We start from the raw sequence: 20,699 nt of genomic DNA on the forward strand, positions 1-20,699 counted from the left end.
GAATCCAGTGACTATTTTATTACAGGCATGGTGTCAGAAAACCAAGAGATTAGCCAAGTAATTTAATTGAATAATTTAAGGAGGTCAGAATAGTCGATGGGAACAGTGTTTTTGATGGACTCTAAGTGGAATTTACCAGTGCTATTGACAATATGTTACAGAACAAACTGCTCAAGAGCTTTGAGATGCTAGAGAGTGTGACAAATTGGATCCAAAATTGGCAGAAAAAAAACAAACATTAATGGTTGATTTTTTAATGTGATTGGAAATTTGTCACTAATAATTTCTACAAAGCTCAGCTTATGCTTTTTGTATTGTATATTAAAGATTTGGACTTTAAAATAGGAGATATGATAAATAAGTTTGAAGATGATTGTCTAAATGGCTGACAAAGACAGGAACGCTTTGAACAACAAGAACATGTTCAAGGACCAGTTAGTTAGGCAGAAATATGGTAAATGCAGTTTAGTCCAGGGAATTGTTGAGTAATGCTTTGGTTGTGTTTGTGTGCAAAAACACATTGGAATGTGCAATAATTAGATGATGTTGAGTGGTATGGAAGAACTCAAATAACATACCAGGAAACCTAGACCAGAGTGATATGGAAGGATGTAGTTCCATTAGCAGACAGGTTGAAAATGAGGAAAGTTGATTTAAGGTATTGGTAGAAGAATTAGAGAGGATGTGAGGCATTAATTTAAAACCAGAGAACAGAAAAGATTTTGAACACACTGTTGAAAGATTGGTAAAGATAGACCTCTTATCATGTTTATAAAGCACGTGAATGTGCATTTAAAGAGAGGGGGAATGCAGTAGTGGAATTAAAATTTCAGCCAACAGGGACACAATAGGCCAAATAGCCACATTGTGTGTTGTAAACCTTCAATTATTTAATGTTCTGTTCCTGGAAAATCTAAATGTAAGCTTAAATAGCACAACTCATTTACTAGTTTGACACATTATAGCCTTCAGAACTCTGGATCAATTTCAGTTAAGCAGCTATTCCAACTTTGGATTCAAGTTTCCAGCATTTAGGTGTATCCTCCCTGTTCTAAGAAATACTTAATTTGTTGACTTTTATTTGTATATCCCACAGATAGATCTTCACCACACACTATCAGCTGGTATCATCATCACTTTGTGTCAAACAGCCTAAGTCTTCAACTTATCATATATCTTCCTTTTCATTTACTCAAGAATCCTTTCATCTCTCTGGTAAACTGGTTTATTATTGTCACATGTCCTGTAGTACTTGTGTCCTTGTGATGAAGTGCTTTAAGAGGCTGGTGATGTATATATCAACTTCTGCCTGAGTGACTTGGATCCACTCCAGTTTGCCTACTGTCACAACAGCAGATGCCATTTCATTGGCTCTTCACTCAACTCTGGAACATCTGTACAGTGAAGATTCATGCATCAGGGTGTTCTTCATTGAGTAAAGCTCAGCATTCAATACTATCATACCCTCAAAACTTATCAAGAAGCTCCAAACCTAACTGGATCCTTGATCTCCTGATTTGCAGACCTCAATCAGCTTAGACTGGCAACAATATCTCCTCCACAATCACCATCAGCACAGGTGTACCACAAAGCTGTGTGATTATCCCCTTGCTCTTCTCACTTGATACATAGAAACATAGAAAGCCTACAGCACAATACAGGCCCTTCGACCCACAAAATTGTGCTGACCATGTCCCTACCTTGGAAATAGAGGCTTACCTATAGCCCTGTATTTTACTAAGCTCCATGTACCTATCTAAAAGTCTCTTAAAATACCCTATCGTATCTGCCTCCACCACTGTTGTCGGCAACTCATTCCATGCATTCACCACTCTGAGTAAAAAACTTACCCCTGATATCTCCTCTGTACCTACTCCCCAGCACCTCAAACTTGTGTCCTCTTCAGCCCTGGAAAAAATCCTCTGACTATCCACATGATCAATGCCTCTCATCATCTTATAAACCTCTATCAGGTCACCTCTCATCCTCCGTCACTCCAAGGAGAGAAGGCCAAGTTCACTCAACCTATTCTCATAAGGCATGCTCCCCAATCCAGACAACATCCTTGTAAGTCTCCTCTGCACCCTTTCTTTGGCTTCCACATCTTTCCCGTAGTGAAGCGACCAGAACTGAGCACAGCACTCCAAGTGGGGTCTGACCAGGGTCCTATATAGCTGTAACATTACATCTCGGCTCCTAAATTCAATTCCACGATTGATGAAGGCCAATACACTGTACTTATGCACAGAGTCAACTCTTAACCACAGAGTCAGCCTGCGGAGCTGCTTTGAGCGTCCTATGGACTTGGACCCCAAGATCCCTCTGATCCACTGCCAAGAGTTTTACCATTAACACTATAATCTGCCATTATATTTGACCTACCAAAATAAACCACTTCACGCTTATCTAGGTTGAACTCCATCTGCCACTTCTCAGCCCAGTTTTGCATCCTATCAACATCCCACTGTAACCTCTGACAGCCCTCCACACTATCCACAACACCTCCAACCTTTGTGTCATCAGCAAACTTACTAACCCATCCCTCCACTCCCTCATCCAGGTCATAAAAATCACAAAGAGTAAGGGTCCCAGAACAGATCCCTGAGGCACCCCACTGGTGACCGACCTCTATGCAGAATATGACCTGTCTACAACCACTCTTTGCTTTCTGTGGGCAAGCTAGTTCTGGATCCACAAAGCAATGTCCCCTTGGATCCCATGCCTCTTTACTTTCTCAATAAGCCTTGCATGGGGTACCTTATCAAATGCCTTCCCGAAATCCATATACACTACATCTATGGCTCTACCTTCATCAATGTGCTTAGTCATATCCTCAAAAAATTTAATCAGGCTCGTAAGGCACGACCTGCCCTTGACAAAGCCATGCTGACTATTCCTAATCATATTATAGCTCTCCAAATGTTCATAAATCCTGCCTCTCAGGATCTTCTTCATCAACTTACCAACCACTGAGGTAAGACTCACTGGTCTATAATTTCCTGGGCTATCTCTACCTCCTTCCTTGAATAAAGGAACAAGATTCGCAACCCTCCAATCGTCCGGAACCTCTCCTATCTCCATTATACTTATGATTGTGAGGCTAAGCACAGCTGCAGTGCCATATTTAGATTTGCTGATGACACCACAGTCGCTGGCTGAATCATAGGTGGTGACAAATCAACTTGTAGAAGAGAGATTGAAAATCTGGTTGAGTCATGTCAGAGCTATAAACTTTCACTCAATGTCAGCAAAACCAGACCTAGTTATTGATTACAAGAGGGGGAAACTGAAGGTCCAAGAGTCAGTCTTCATCAGTGGATCAGATGTGGAGAGGGTCAGCAACATCAAATTCCTCCTGTTATCATCTCAGAGGATCTGTCCTGTGTCTAGCATGTATGTGGCATTACAATAAAAGGCACATTAGCACCTCTACTTTCTTAGAAGTTCGCAAAGATTCAGCACGCTATCTAAAGCTTTGAAAAACTTCCAAAGATATGCAGTGGAAAGTATACTAATTGGCTGCATCATAGCTTGGTGTGAAAACACCAATGCCTTTGAATGGAGAAGCCTGTAACAAGCAGTGGATAAAGCCCTCCCCACTATTGGCAACAGATACAAGGAGTGCTGTCACAGGAGAGTGCCATCCATCAGCAAGGAATCCCACCATCCAGGACATGCTCGCTTCTTGCTGTTGCCTTCAGGAAGGAGGTACATGAGCCTCTGGACCCATGCCACCAAGTTCAAAAACTGTTATTAGGCTCTTGAACCAGAGGAGATAACTTAACTCAGCTTCACTCACCCCAAAATTGAACTAGTCCTACAACCTATGGACTCACTTTCAAGAACTCCTCATCTCATGTTCTCAATGTTTATTATTTGTTTATTTATTTATTTGTTTGTATTTGCAGAGTTTGTTGCCTTTTGCACATTGGTTGTTTGTCCATCTTGTGTGTGGGTTTTCATTGATTCTATTATGTTTCTTTGTATTTACTGTGAATGCCTGCAAGAAAATGAAACTCAGGGTAGTATATGGTGAAATATATTTACTTTGATAATAAATTTACTTTGAACTTTGATACAGTGAAAAGCTCATCTTTGCACACTGATCATACAGATCAAGTCATTACACAGCACATTGAGATAGAACAAGGTAAAACAATACAAATGCAGAGTAAAGTATAACTGCTATAGCGAAAGTGCAGGACAGGTAAGTAATAAAATGCAAGATCATGACAAGGTAGATTGTACTCTCAGCAGTCTATCTTCCTGTACTAGAGACCCACTTAATAGTCATTGCAGAAGGGTAGAAGCTGTCTTTGAGCCTAGTGATGTGTGCTTTCAGGCTTTGTATGTTCTGCCAGGTGGGAGAGGGCAGAAGAAAGAATGCCCATGGTGGGTAGGGTCTTTGACTATGCTTTCACTTTACTGAGGCAGTGAGAAGTACAGACGGAGGAGAGGTTAGTTTCTGTGATGTGCTGGGCTATGTCCACAATTCTCCACAGGATTGAGACGGGATCATATGCACTACTCCTTTCCTGAATTCAATGACTGGCTCTTTTGTTTTGTTGACATTGAGGAAAGAGCTGACATCCTGACACCATCCCACTAATCTCTCTATCTCCTTCCTGTACTCGATGACTCATTGTTATTTGAGATACAGCCTACTACAGTGGTGTTATCTGTAAACTTGTAGATGGAGTCAGAGCAGAATCTGGCCATGGAGTTGAGTTTACAGGGAGTAGAGTAGGGGGCTTAGGACATAACATTGTGGTACATCAATGCTGAGAATAATCATTGTGGAGATGTTGCTGCCTATCCTTTCTGATTGTGGTCTGTTGCATCTAGTTGTAGAGGGATGCATTGACTTCCGGAGTCTGGAGTTTGGTGAGGAGTTGGCTTTAAATTGTGGGTGGAGCTGTAGTCAATTTTTTAAAAAGTTCATTTGCTCCAGAGATGAGTATGGGGCTAGGGAGATGTTTGCAGTCGACCTATTTTGACACATGGTGAATTGCAGTGAGCTGAGCTTGTCTGGAAGACTGGAGTTAATCTGTGCCATAACCAGCCTCTTAAAGCGATTCATGATGGTAGATGTCAGAGCCACTGGGCAGTAGTTGTTAAGGCATTTAATTTTGTTTTTTCTTGGATACCGGGATGAAAGTAGTCTTCTTAAAGTAGGAGGGAACCACAAACTGAAGCAGGGAGAGGTTAAAAATGTCTACATTTTTATAGCCTTGTCAAGCTTTATTTTGGCATTATTCATTGTGGCTCCATTCTTTTGAATAAGGTTTCTGACCTGACTAAAAAAAGTTTATTAAGATTATTTACTTATTTTAATTAATATTAATGTTTTAAATTAATTTACATCTGGTAAATAAAATAATTTTTAGTCTTTTAAAATGTTTAATTATATACAATTATTTCTGTTGTTTTTAAACCTTTGATTGTCAGAAGCAGTTAGAAACATTTGCGAAGGTCTCATCAAAAGACAATCAGCGTGATTTAGAGGTGGGGACTTGGGTTTCACAGTTGTTACTAGTATGGTTGTTACTAGTATATTGGTGAATGGTTCACTTCATCGGAAGGCTATTAAAGCAAGGCTTCAAGCTTGATTAGGCCTATGGGGTGGCAAAAGATCAATGAAGCCACTGGGATCAAATGGGAAGTGTTAGGTGCTCAACTGAGCCTTTTCCCATAACACATAGGAGCAGAATTAGGCTATCTGGCCCATTGAGTCTTCAGTGCCATTTGACCATGGCTGATTTATTTTCCTTCTCAACCCCATTCTCTTTTCTTGAGGGAGAAACCTTCAACAGGCTTACTAATCGAGAACCTATTAACCTCTACTTTAAATAGACCCAGTGATTTGGTCATCTGTGGCAATGAATTCCACAAATTCCCCACCCTCTGACTTGAATCCCACCCCCCCCATCTCTCTTTTCTAACAAGAGATCCTATTCTGAGGCTGTGCCCTTGGGTCCTTGATTGTCCCAATACTTAAAATAATTTTTCTGTGCTCACTTTAGAAAGGCCTTTCAATATCTGGTAGGTTTCAATGAGATCCCTCCACATTCTTCTAAACTCCAGCAAGTATAGGCCCATAGCCATCTAAAGCTTCTTGTACGTTAACCTTTTCACTCCTGGAATCATTCTTGTAAACCTCTGGATCTCCTTCAATGCTAGCAAATCCTTTCTTACAGATGGGCTCAAAACTGCACACAATACTCCAAAGCCTGAAATGTCGACTGTTTACCCTTTTCCGTAAATGCAGCCTAGCTTGCTGAGTTTCTCCAGCATTTTGTGTGTGTTGTTCACAATACTCCAAATATGGTCTGAACAAACCCTTTAAAAGCCTCAGTATTATATCATTACTTTTATATTCTAGTCCTCTTGAAATGAATTTTCATTAACTTTTCAGTGGAAGCTGCATGTTTTAAAATGAATACAGGACTGTAGAATAGTAGAGTATAGAAGGAAAGTTACTGGCCCATCAAGTCTGTGCCAGATATTTCAAATATATTGTTTTAATCATTCATATTACTTCATCTAAAATTGGATGACTTTTTTTAAATCATATAATTGTGTATACTGAGACATAGTGCAGTGCCATTGCATGTCCACTGATAAGATTTGAACAAAAATAGGCAATAGAAGATAGATAGAATTGCCAGGGCTTTAAAAAAAATCACTCTAATTATTCACCAGTATGTTTCTGTCAAGGTTCTGCAGCACACTAGGACTCAAAACCAAAAGTGACTCCAACTATTATACATAATTCTGCTCCTTAATTGGCAAGAACGAGGTGAAAAGTGGGATAGGGGAAATCCACAGAGACTAATGGGGCACATATCAGTGACTTCATCTGTACAGAAGTCCCTTAGGTGATTGAAGTCAGCAAATATTTCATCAAGAGGAATATCAAGGAGCTTCATTCGCAAAAACCTGCCTGCATGATTATTGAGCAACTTATTTCAGGAGTTTTACATAAACTATATATTTATAGAAAAGAGAAGGAAATGATTGATGCTAATGCTGCAAAATTATGCAGCTGAATGCTGCACACATAACGTGAAGCATTTGAAGATAAGGTCAAGAAGACAGTCCTTCCAGATGGAAATCCAAATAAGAACAAAAGGGTTATGAAAGCTGTGATTTTTAAAAAAAATATGTTGAATCTATATAGTTTCTTTCTGCCTTTTAGCAAATACTAGTTTCTCAATATTTGTTCATTTGAATAATTACTTAAAAGAAAAACATCATGGATATAAAAAAGCGCACCATTTCTAATTTTGCTAAAGATCAAAAGTCAGCTTGGGCAATAAATCCTGAGGTAGATGCAGAAACACCTGCAAATGGGTTTAGACAGGGTAAGTGAGAGGGCAAGAAGTTGTTAGATGGGGGACAAAGTAGTAAATTGTTGTGCTTTTTTAATATGAAGAAGCAGATAGGAATATAATGGGACAGTTTTGCTTTTACACAGTCAGAAACGTATTCAGAGGGAACTTGGCGAATTGGCTCATGAGGGCAAAAAAAAAGCATTCATACTTAGCAAGCATTGGGAAGGGGAGATGCTATTGTCCTTTATTGTAGGGGCTGCAGTACAAAAGCATAGCACTTGCGAGAGATATCCAGCAGGTCAGTCACCATTTGAGGAGACAGAAAACTGAATTAGAATTGCAAGTTGACCTTTCATCAGAATTTGACACAAACTGGAATTGCTTGTTATCTGAAAGTGTTGAATTGATTATGAGTGCTAAGGGCTGCAATAAGCCTTGGAGTCACAGAAAAGTACAGTACAGAAACAACCATTTTGGCCCATCTAGTCCATACTGATCCATTTAAACTGTCTACTCCCATTGACTTGCATTGGGATCATAGTCCTCCATACCTCTACCACCCATGTACCTATCCAAACTTCTCTTAAATGTTGAATTTGAGCTTGCATGGACCACTTGTGCTAGTAGTTTGTTCCACACTCTCACAACCCTCTGAGTGAAGAAGTTTTCCTTCATGTTCCCCTTAAACTTTTCCCCTCAACCAATTACCTGGTTGTAGTCCCATCCAACCTCGGTAGAATATTTCTGCTTGCATTTACCCTTTCTGTACTCCCCATAATTTTGTATACCTCTATCAAATCTCCTTTCAATGTTCTACATTCCAAGGAATAAAGTTCTAACCTATTCAGTCTTTCCTTATAATTCAGGTCCTCCAGATCCTGCAACATCTTTGTAAATTTTCTCTGTACTCTTTCAATGTTATTTAAATATTTCCTATAGTTAGGTGACCAAAACTGCACACAATATTCCAAGTTAGTTCGCACTAATGTCTTACACAACTGCAACATAGCGTCCCATCTCCTGTACACGATACTTTGATAATGAAGGTCAATGCGCCAAAAGCTTTCTTTACCACCCTATCTACCTGTGATGCCACTTTCAATGAATTATGGACCTGTGTTCCCAGATTCCTTTGTTGTGCCACACTCCTCGATGCTTTACTGTTCACTGTGTAAGATCTACCCTGGTTGGTCCCTTTGAAGTGCAACACCTCACATTTGTCTGCATTCAATTCCATCTGCTATTTTTCAGCCAATTTTTCCATCTGGTCCAGATCCTACTGCAAGCCATGGTGGTGTTCCTTGCTGTACACTACACACCCAGTCTAGGTATCATCCGCAAATTTACTGATCCAGTTAACTACATTATCATCCAGATTGTTGATATAGATGATAAACAACATCGCACCCAGCACCAATCCCTGCAGCACTCCACTAGTCACAGGCCTCCAGTCAGAGAGGCAATCATGTATCACCACTCTCTGGCTTCTCCCACAAAGCCAATATCTAATCCAATTTATTACCTCATCTTGAATGCCGAGCATCTGAACCTTCTTGACCAAGGCAGGACTTTGTCAAAGGCCTTGCTAAAGTCCATGCAGACAATATCCACGACCTTGCCTTTTTTGCCTTTCCTAGTAATTTCCTCGAAAAACTCTATAAGATTGGTTGGAAATGACCTACCATGCCCAAAGCCATATTGACTATCCTTAATCAGTCTGTGTCTATCCAAATAATAACATACCAGTCCTTTAGAATACCTTCCTTAGACATATAAGCTCTATGTACAACCTTAATTTGTATTAGGGCATGTTTAGCACAAATAGAGGACGAATTTACCAATAATAAAATTTTTTCCCATTGCTCAGTAGATATCTCATCTTAACTCAACCTGCGATAGATGTCATTCTGATGTTACTTCATTGTCTCATATGTTCTGGTCTTGTCCTTGTTTACAAAATTATTGGAAAGATATTTTCAGTGTTATTTCAAGAGTTTTAAATATTAATTATTAAATATTAATTTTCAACCACATCCTCTTACCAATGACGGATAATAATCGTTTATTCGCTTCATCTCAATGAATGATTGCATTTGTTACATTAATGGCTAGAAGATCTATTTTATTGAATTGGAAAGAAATTAATCCTCCAACTGTATTTCAGTGGTTTTCTCAAACTATTTCTTGTTTGAGTTTAGAAAAAATTAGAAGTGTGGTTTTTGATCCTTCAGTTAAATTTGAAGAAACTTGGAGACCTTTTATTCAACATTTTCACATGAGTTGAATTGACTTTTCCTAAACCTTACTTATATTATCCTTAATTAATTGGATGGAGGTTCGGAGTTATTGGCACTACTGTATATGTACTTAATATTATTCAATGGCCCATGTTGGTTAGTGTTTTTTTTTTGCTTTTTTTTCTCTCTTTTTTTGGGGGTTTTTCTTTTTTTTCTCTTTTTACTTCTTTGTTCATTAATGTTCTGAGTTTGAGAGGTTATATATTTTTATTATTACATATCTGAATGTCTATTTAAACTATTAATTATGTACTCTCAAACGTTTTGTATTCATGTTTCATTTATGTTTGTTTAAAACTAATAAAATGATTTAAAAAGAAAAAGAATACCTTCCAATAACTTTCATAATACTGACGTAAGGCTCACGAGCTTATAATTTCCTGGTTTATTTTTAGAGCCTTTCTTTAACAGTAGAACAGCATTGGTTATCCTCCAATCCTCTGGTACCTCACCTGTTGCTAAGAATGATTTAAATAGCTCTGCTACGGCCCCAACAATTTCTGCATGCTTCCCACAGAGTCTTTATTCGAAGATGAGATACTATTTCTTGCACTAAATTGTCCACTTTGTTAAAGCAGTGTAAAAGACCAAAGACCGAGAGTTAAGTGCTTATGGCATGGAGAGTTATTGAATGTAGTCGATCTCAAAGGGCTTTCTTCTCTTCAATTAATTCTACGTATTCTGTTTTTATGCCTATGAGTTCTTGTGTGTTATAACATTTAAACTTGCCTCCTGTCACCAATTATAAGCAAATAAAAGTTGTGCTTAAAGTTCAACTTAGATGCCCACTGTATTTTGCAAAGTTTAGTGTTTTGCTACATAATAAAGTTGTAGTATTGATAAAGAGGGATAAGACCATAAGATATAGGAGCAGAAGCAGACCATTCGGCCCATTGAGTCTGCTCCGCCATTCAATCATGGGCTGATCCATTTCTTCCAGTCATCCCCAATCTGCTGCCTTCTCCCCATACCCTTTGATGTCCTGGATAAAACTTATTAAAACAATCTCGATAATTTCCATGTACCCTGTAAATAAGATCATAAGACATAGGAACAAAATTAGGCCATTTGGTCCACCATTCCATCATAGCTAATTTGTTACCCCTCTCAGTCTCATTCTTCTGCCTTCACCCTTTAGCCATTGACACCCAATAAAAGATGCTATAGGATTCAATTGAAAGACTTAATATCTTTTCAAGGATATAATTTGCATAATGTATCTACAGTGGAATTCAACAATAGTTCTCTGAAAGTGGCATACTGTATAGGATGGTAAAGGCATTTGGCATGCTTACCTTCACCATTCAAGGCATTGAAAAAAAAAGATGGAACGTTTTGTTGCAGCTGTATAAAACCTTTGGCCAGCTGCCTTAATGTAGGAAGAATATGTAGACATTGGATAGGGTTCATAACAGATTTATCACGATGTTGCCTGGATTGGAGTGTATTTTGCCATAAAAAGAGGTTGGACAAACTTGGATTGTTTTCCCTGGAGTGTCAGAGACTGAGGTGTGACCTGATAGAAACACATAATTTATGAGAGGCATAAATGATCAGCGTCTTTTTCCCAAGGTGGAAATATCAAATACAGGAGGGCATGTGATTAAGGTGAGAGGGGAAAGTTTAAAAGGCATGTGCAAGACAAGTTTCTTTAACAAAGGGTGGTAGGTGCCTGAAATACACTGCCAGAGGAAGTGGTAGAAGCAGATACCACAGCAATTAAGTAGCATTTTTGCACGTGAACAGGCAGGGAATAGAAGGACATGGGCTGTGTTTAGGCGCATGGGATTGGTTAGCTTGGGGTCATGGTCGGTGTAAGCATAGTGAGCTGAAAGGCCTGTTCCTCTGCTGTACTGTCTTATGCTCTTTGTGCAATTTTATCAACCTTTGAAATGGTTTCCTGCAATCTATCTTTTATATATCTCAGTCATATGTCCTCTTTTACTCCTCCACTGCAGGGAAAATAATCTCCTAAGAGGAAGTAGCTTTGGAAGTCACATAGTTCAGGGCAAATTTGAGATGAACAATCAATTACTCTTTAAACAGTTTAGATTTTTCTTTCAATTAAAAAAAATTCATCTTCAATATCTGTCAGATGGGTAGGAGAGCAATCTTGCCTCCATCCCAATAAAACTCACTCAAAACCCTAACAATATTCTGTGCCAGGCTTTATAAGAATATTATCAGTGAACTAACAGCGCCTAATATGTGCTGTTTGATGAGTATGGGAGATCACTGAATTCTCCAGCATTAACGGCAAGGCTGAGGCAACCCTGAATAGAAAGAGGTGTTAACAGGCATGAGGATATTTGAAGCTGAGATGGCCATCTACAGTCTTTCTGATCATATCAAGGTACTTAGTAAAGTGAGCTGAGATTATCTGCCCATGGTTCTTTGCTTTGTAATCAGTTTGATCAGGTAGAAGGTGGCCTTCATCCAGTGAAAGATCTGGGCTGCCCCACTGCCCAAAGTACGTTAGAGAAATGTGATTGGAACATTTTAAGGATACTGTTGCCTGCTTCATTGTAACAAATGTGTATTTTGAGGTTTGCTTTGAAATTTTATTGTGGTATTTTTTTCAGAAAAATGGAGTTACAGATTTTTTTGTCTCTCTGCTTCACTTCCGCATTTGTGCTTTAACCTTGATATCCTTCTCTACAGTTACGTAGTATAAAAGTTGCCTGACATATCAATTTAAGTCAACTGTTTGTAAGCTAATCTTAAAATAATATAAATGGTCAGTTCTTATTACTTTTATGCAGTTCTAGTCACCTACCTGTAGGTGAGCCTATAAGATTGAAAGAGTTTAGAGAAAATTTACAAAGATGTTGCTGGGTCTTGAGTTATAAGGAGAGGTTGAATAGGTTACAGATTTATTCTCTAGAGTGTAGCAGAATAAAGAAAATTTTAATTGCAGTATGAAGTTTACAGTTCTGGTCACTGAATTATAGGAAAGACGTCAACAAAATAGAGTACAGAGAAAATTTACTAGAATGTTTCCTGGGTTTCAGCACCTAAGTTACAGAGAAAGGTTGAATAAGTTAGGTCTTTATTCTTTGGAGCATAGAAGGTTGAGGGGGACTTGATAGAGGTATTTAAAATTATGAGGGGGATAGATAGAGTTGACATAGATAGGCTTTTTCCATTGAGAGTAGGGGAGATTCAAACAAGAGGACATGAGTTGAGAGTTAAGGGGCAAAAGTTTAGGGGTAACATCAGGGGGAACTTCTTTAATCAGAGAGTGGCAGCTGTGTGGAACGAGCTTCCAGTAGAAGTGGTAGAGGCAGGTTCAATTTTTGTCATTTAAAAAAAAAATTGGATAGGTATATGGACAGGAAAGGAATGGAGTGCAGGTAGGTGGGACTAGGTGAGAGTAAGCGTTTGGCACGGACTAGAAGGGCCGAGATGGCCTGTTTCCATGCTGTAATTGTTATATGGTTAAAAATTATGAGAGGTATAGATAGGGTAAAAGCAAGTAGACTTTTTCCACTGAGGTTGAGTGAACTAGAGCTAGAGGTTCAGGGTGAAAGGTGAAATGTTTAAGGGGAACATGAAGGAGAACTTCTTCAACCAGATGGTGGTGAGAGTGTGGAACAAGCTGCCAGTGGAAGAGGTGAATGCATGTTCAATTTCAACATTTAAGAGAAGATTGGATGGAAGGAGCATGGAGGGCTAGTGTCCAGATGCAGGTGGATGGGTCCAGACAGAATAATAATTCAACATGGACTAGATGGGCCAAAGCACCTGTTTTTGTGCTGTAGTTCTCTAAAACTCTATGACTCTATTAATAAATTATTCTTAATTTATTCTTTTAACAGAAAATGACCCCAAGGTATTGGAAAGGCAAGAACAACAGCAGCCATCGTATATCGCACTAAGTTATATCAATAGGTATAAATTTTGGATTTTACCATTTGAAGTTAATTTTGAATTTGTATTCAGCAGAATCTATTTGCAAGGTACAGTAGAATTCAAATATTCCCTTATCTGCCTGTTCGCAAATCTCAGTTGTTCAGCATCTAGTTCACTCTCGCATAAACTCACTCATTCGCCATTCTCTGCAGCTCTGGTTCCCAGGCTCCTTTTTGAACCCACCAGGACCCTGGTTCCTGTGCTCCTTAGAAATGTACTTGGTTCCCTCGTAAAATTTATTGTAGTACTGCCAAAAAGTGAATTAAAAGAGTATTGGAGTATTAATAGAAATAACATCCAATGATCAAGATCATCAGCTGGTTCAAAACCATCAAATTCCTGTAAGTGATGGGCTCTCAGGAATTTTTGCCAGATTGTTTAAAAACAGGTTATTAAGTACTTTAAATACTTTGGGAAGGAAGAATCTCGTTATTACATAGTAAGAATGAATGAAAATAGGAGTACCAGTAGGCCACTTGGCTCCTCAACCCTGCCTGCCTGACTATGCAAAATAATCATGGCTGATCTGTCTTAGGCCTTATCACCTCTTCTGTGCCAATTATATTGTTTATCTAATGTCTCAGTAAAACGTGTTTTTATGTGGCATGCAAATAATTGTGTAATATTGCCATAATCTATTCAATTCAGCAGTTTTTTTGATAAATAATGCATATTTTCATCTTTTATTTAAAAGATTTGTGCTGATGCTTAAATTTCTAGTAGTTCATATTGTACTCATAAAGTTGACTTGCAGCATTTCTTGTACTTCGTTTATTTTTTCTCTGTTAAAATGCAATATCTTTGTAGTGCTGATGTTATTTCCATTTTATGTTATGTCATCATTATATGGCGTGTTGTATGATGTGGTTGATTGTTGTCCCATGACCATGATTATTCTTGGCAAGTTTTTTCTTCAGAAGTGGTTGGCCATTGCCATCTTCAGGCCAGTGTCTTTACGAGATGGGTGACCCCAGCCTTTATCAATATTCTTCAGAGATTCACGTACAACAAACTGGAGGAATTCAGCAGGTCAGGCAGCATCCGTGGAAACAAGCAGTCAACGTTTCGGGCCGAGATCCTTCATCAGGACTGAAGAGGGAGGGGGCAGGGCCCTATAAAGAAGGTGGGGGGATGGTGGGAAGGAGAAGGCTGGTAGGTGCACATCTCAAGTTTTCAAAAGACCATCTGGATGTTCTACAACACTTCTGGGACAATGTTCTGTGAATAAATGGGACAAAAGGTGAACTTTTTGGCAGAAATGCACATTGCTATGTTTGAAGGAAAAGGGGAACTGCACACCAACACCGAAACCAAAATCTCATCCCAACTGTGAAGCATGGTGGAAGGAGCATCATGGTTTGGGGCTGTTTCACTGCTTACAATCAATGAATTCAAAATTGCATCAAGACATTTTATAGGAGAATGTCAGGGTAGCAGTCTGTCACCTGAAGCTTAATAGATGTTGGATGATGCAACAAGACAATGATCCAAAAGACAAGAGTAAATTAACAACAGAATGGCTTAAGAAGAAGAAAATTTGTGTTTTGGAATGGCTGACATTAATCCTATAGAAATGTTGTAGAAGCAAGCAGTTCATCCAAGGAATCCAACCAACCATTAGTTGAAACAGCTTTGTAAGGAGGAATGGCTTAAAATTCCTCCAAGCTGATGTGTAGGACTGATCAACAGTTACTGAAAACATTTGATTGAAGTTATTTCTGTACCAGGGGACCACACCAGTTACTGAAAGCAAAGGTTCACGTACCCTTTCCAATAAATACATATAATATTGGATCATTTTTCTCAGTAAATAAATGAACAAGTATAATGTTTTTTGTATTATTTATTTAATTGGATTCTCTTTATCTAGCTTTAGGACTCGCGTGAAGATCTGATCACAGTTTTAGGTCATTAATGCAGAAATAGAGAAAAGACAGAGTTCACAAACTTTCTTAGGACAGATGACTAAAGATGAATTAGTTTTTTGGGTATGTTAAGGGAGGAAAAAGAGATAGAGACTTAGGACTTTAGCAATTGAAGGTGGGGCTGAAAATTTTGAAGCAAAAATAAATGGTTATCAAAAGTTAGAAGAATGCAGGAGCTTTTTTTTAAAAAATTTGAAAGGATTACAGAGATGCACAGTGGTGAGGTTGTGAAAAGCATTGTAAACAAAGATGAGAATTTTTTAAACTGAGATGCTGCTAAAACAGAAGATCCGCTAGGTCATTAAGTGATGGGTAAATGTACGTAAGTGTGAGTTATGACACAGGCACAGTAGTTTTTCATGATCTTTTGGGTACAACATGTGAGATGAGGGAGACCATCTGCAAAAATATCAAATCCCAAGGTAACTGAGGAATGGATAAGAGTTTTAAGAGCAGATAAGCTGAAGCAAAATTAAGTTGGGAAATCTGGAAAGGTAGACATCAGATTCTGAAGATGCTGGAAATATTGAGTAACTCAGTAAGATGGGCAGCATCTATGGAGGGGAATAAACAGTCAATGTTTCAGGCCACATCCCTTCATCAGGACTAGAAAGAAAGGGGCCAGGGGCCAGTAGCCAGAATAAGAAGGTAGAGGGAGGGGGTGCAGTGCAAGCTACAACATGATAGATAAGACAAAGTGAAAGGGAAGATGGGTGGGGGAGGGGGTGAAATAAAAAGAGATAAAGGAGTGAAGAATGAATCTAATAGAAGAAGACAGTGGCCATGAAATAAAGGGAAGGAGGAGGGGAATCAGAGGAAGATGATGGGCAAGTGAGAAGGTGTGATAGGGTAAATGGAAAAAGGGGGAGTGGGGAGTAATTACCAGAGGTTAGAGAAAATGATGTTCATGCCATCAGGTTGGAAGTTATCAATATGGATTATGAGGTGTAGCTCCTCTACTTTTCAGTTCCCTGGCCCTAATCACCTTATTTTCACTGTGGCAGTAGCAGAGGCCGTGGACAAACATGTCAGTATGAGAATGGGAAGTCTATTTGAAATGGATCGCCATCAAGTGAACCTGCCTCTTGCAGCAGGCAGAATAAACATGCTGGATGAAGCAGTCCGCCAATCTGCATCGGGACTCACCAATGTGGTACACACTGGTATAATAGATGACCCCCGACAAAATCTCAGATATAGTGCTGCCTCGGATGGAAGAGCTGTTTGTGGCTTTAAATGATAGTGAGCGGGAGGTGTGGCACTTGTCACACCTGCGGGGATAATTGCCAGGAGGGATATCAGAGGGTGCACAAGGATATCACATGAGAGTGATCCCTACAGAAAGCTGAGAGATGGGGAGGGGAGGGAGGGTGAAGGATATGGCAGAAGTTCCAGAGAATGATATGCTGGATATGAAGGTAGTTAGGGTAGTAGATAAGTAGGACGGAAAACCTTTACATTACGACAGTGGGAGGATGGGGTAATGGCAGATGTGCGGAAAATGGAGAAGGTGCAGGTGAGGACAGCATCGATGACAGTGGAAGAGAATGCCCTTTTATGAACTCTGACTCCAGCTCCAACTCTTGGCATGTTTTCACCATCCCCTCCAATCTTCCCCTCTCTGAGGCAGAAAGTTATGTCCTCACAAGGCCTTACCTTTCTCTCGCTGAGCCCATACTGCAATGAATTCCACGTCCACAACGACACGAAGCCATTCTTCCAACTCCTCTGTCTCTGGTCCTTTTTCTTTAGCAGGGACTCACCACCCCCACCATTAACCCTCTTCCCCTGTCTTCAGCTGTACTTTTCTTCTTGGACACTCCTCTGTGGCCTTCTGCCCACTTATCATCTCTAACTGCTGACCAGATATCAATGGTCAAGACTTTACCACACGAGTCTCCTGTTCAAACCTCAACCCCTTTGAATGCACTGCCCCACCACTCTCATCAAGCAAATCCAACCTCAGCATCAAAATTATAGGCTGGTGGGAGGGTGCTGTTGTAGTCTGGTGATCTGACCTCAATCTTTCTGAGGCTAGACGACAGCTCTCATATCTCTTACTTGCTCCTTAAACAGGACCCCACTAAAAAGTATCAGACTACTGCCTCCAACACCATCACTAATCTCATCAACTCTAGAGATCTCCCATCCACTGCCACCAACCTCATAGTTCTGTACTCATTTCTACCTCCTACCCAAGATCCACAAACTTGGATTGCCACAAAAGCCTGCCTTTTCGTTGACTATGTGGAACAGTCCATGTTCCAAGCCCACACTGATAATGCTTTAATTCTTTCTCTGCAGCCGTGCTGAGCTTGTCAATTTCAGCAGCTTTACTTGCAGCTTTCACCCCGCCCTCAGATTTACTTGGTCCAATTCTGACACCTCCCTCCCATTTCTTGATCTCTCTGTCTCCATATCTGGCATCTTTTACAAACCCATTGACTCTCACAGTTATCAAGACTCTATGTTTTCCCACCATGTCTCTTAAAAAATGCTATTTCCTTCTCTCAGTTCCACCATCTCTGTTGCAGCTGTTCTCAGGACATCTGAGATGTCCACTTTTTTGCCTTCCACCACCATCAAAGCTGACTTCACCCATATCTCCTCCATTTCCCGCACATCCACCTTCACCACATCTTCCTGCCGCTATAACAGGGATAGAGTTCCAGTTGTTCTTACCTACCATCTCAGTAGCCTCCATATCTAGCATATCATTTTGCAAAACTTCTGTCATTTCCATATCTTTCCCCTTCCCCTCCCCCTTCACTTTCCATAAGGATAACTCTTTGTGAGTCCTTGTCCACTTACCCTTGCAAACATGTCAAGTGCTACACCTACCCCTACACCTGCCCTCCAACCACCATGCAAGACCCCAAAGTGCCAGGTGAGGTGCACGTCACCTGTGAGTCTTTCAGGGCCATTTATTGTATCCAGTGCCTTACAGTCCTGGAAACTACAGAAATTTCATTGCCATGGGATTGACTCAAGTAAACCTTCCAGATAACATAAATATTTATGCTATTATAATTCTCTGGGGAAATACTTATGTGCTGTTTCAAGATATGGACCATGAAATTGTTGTTAAAAAAGTTTTTAACCAAGCAATATTCTGTGACCATTCCTTGTTTATGCTGCAATTCAGGCACAGTTTGCAATGGATTGAGGCTTAACCATGCATAAACATTGTTCCTCTGCTAGTTCTGCAGTGGAAAATGGGTGTGCCCCAGTTTGAGTTTGGTTGGGAAAGATTTGGGATATGGTATTTTCAGCAATGAGAGGAATGGTTTGGAAGTGAAGGGCAAGTAAAAATCTAATTGGGTACCTACCTGCAGGAGAAACCACATACTAGACTTGAGAGCTGCAAACTAGTTCAGGCTGTCCATTCTCAGGTACTGTAAAAGCTACAACATCATCTACATCCTTATGAGTTGCCTTTTCTGATCACAAAAGCAATACACACAAAATGCTGAAGGAACTCAGCAGGCCAGGCAGCATCTTTGGAAAAGAGTAAACTGTTGATGTTTTGGGCTGAGACCTTTCATCAGGACTGGGAAAAAGAGATGAGAAGTCAGAGTAAGAAGATGGGAGGAGGGGAGGAACAAGTTTTAGGTGATAGGTGAAACCGGGAGAGGGGAAGGAGTGAAGTAAAGAGCTGGAGGTCAATTGGTGAAAGAGATGAAGGGCTGGAGAAGGGAATCTGATTGGAGAGGACAGAAGGCCACAGAAGAAAGGGCAGGGGGAAGAACAGGGGGAGGTCATGGACAGTTAAAGGAGATAAAATGAGAGAGGGGAATGGGGAATGGTAAGGGCAGAGGGGAATTAACATAACTTCGAGAAGCTTTTTCTGGTGGATGCCACCCGCTTCAATTCTACCTCCCATTTCTATTCTGACATGCCAGTCCGTTGCCTCTACTGCCACGATGAGACCACACTCAGGTTGGAGGAGCAACACCTTATATTCATTCTGGGTAGCCTCCAGCCTGATGGCATGTTGCTGCCTTGCCTGTTGAGGTCCTGCAGCATTTACTGCCTTTTCTGATAGTAGGCCACATTTTGTTCAGGGATAACAAGGAATCAATTCAACAACATTCAATGAACACAAAAACCTTGATACCTAAATTCTCTTGGGTGTTTGGTTAAATTTCTGTGTGGCACAATATTTCAATAAAAGATTAACTCAAGAGGTCTGTGGCAAATGGATCTGAGAGTAATTAATAGGATTGATGCAGGGTCCTGACAGGAAACATATACCTGTTGCCTCCACAAATGTGACTTGGCCAGTGTTCTGTGATTTGTAATTAATAGTACATACAGAATGGCTTTGACCGATTTCTAACAAGAAACATAAGTTACAGTATTTATTAAATGTGAACCGCAGTTCCAGGGTGGTCAAGAATTTGGTGACTTAGCATTTGACTTTGACAATTAACAATTATGACATTGCAGTTTTAAGAAGAATTCCTTCGTTGATAAATTATTACATATGGCAGCCAGCAGGAAGCATTGTTATACTTTATGTATGTTTCTGGAAATCGCTGTCTCAATAATTATTACAACTATGGATACAAGTTGAATAGAAAATGTTATTTTACAGCCTTTAAGTGACTTAAAAATTCAGAGATATTCATAGAATTTTAAAGAGTTTTTATAATAATTATAGGAGCAAACTGTGAAAACACATAAGATAGGAATATGGTGTGGTGGAGATAATAGAAACTTGCCTTAAAAGGCAGGATTGAGTATTAAATATTCTTGGACATATAGTATTCAGGAAATAAAGGAGGAGGCATGATGCAGAATATGAGTATATACCTTTAGTCATAACTGAATAGTAAAGATGTGAAAATGCAGAGATATGTTAAAAAAGTGCTATAGTTCTGTGGAACTGTGATATAAATTGTGTTTGTAGTCAGGACAGAGAAGACAAAGAACTTCTAAAATATGTCCAGGTAATTTTCTACAGAGGTTGCTGGTCTAATAAGGATGTTACGTTGCTGGATCTAGTTGTTGGGAATGAGGTGATTAAGTGCACAATACGTCCGTTAAAAGAGAGATATGATATAATCAGATTTAGATTTAGCTACAAAAAAACAAGTAAAGATAATTAATTGGGAGATGGCAATTTCAGTAGTATGAGGATGTTTTTGGCCTATGTAAATTGCAACCAATGATTGTTAACCAAAACTATCTTTTAAGGAAGAAATGGTTTGAAATAGAGTAGAGCAGAT

General features: G+C 39.6%; 1 protein-coding gene across 2 annotated transcripts in view; it reads left to right on the top strand.

Moving 5' to 3' along the window:
- The window catches only part of LOC132392603 (juxtaposed with another zinc finger protein 1-like), a 296,048-nt gene that overhangs the window by 113,466 nt on the left and 161,883 nt on the right, over positions 1-20,699 (top strand). For both annotated transcript variants that reach the window (XR_009511591.1, XM_059966707.1), the window contains exon 2: positions 13,450-13,522. Coding sequence is in view for 1 of the 2 variants with exons in the window: in XM_059966707.1 (XP_059822690.1) it covers positions 13,450-13,522 (73 nt within the window). In the remaining variant the exon portion in view is untranslated. The remainder of the gene's footprint in view (positions 1-13,449; positions 13,523-20,699) is intronic.

The sequence above is a fragment of the Hypanus sabinus genome, chromosome 4 (assembly GCF_030144855.1).
Source record: "Hypanus sabinus isolate sHypSab1 chromosome 4, sHypSab1.hap1, whole genome shotgun sequence".
In the NCBI taxonomy this organism is placed as follows: Eukaryota; Metazoa; Chordata; class Chondrichthyes; order Myliobatiformes; family Dasyatidae; genus Hypanus; species Hypanus sabinus.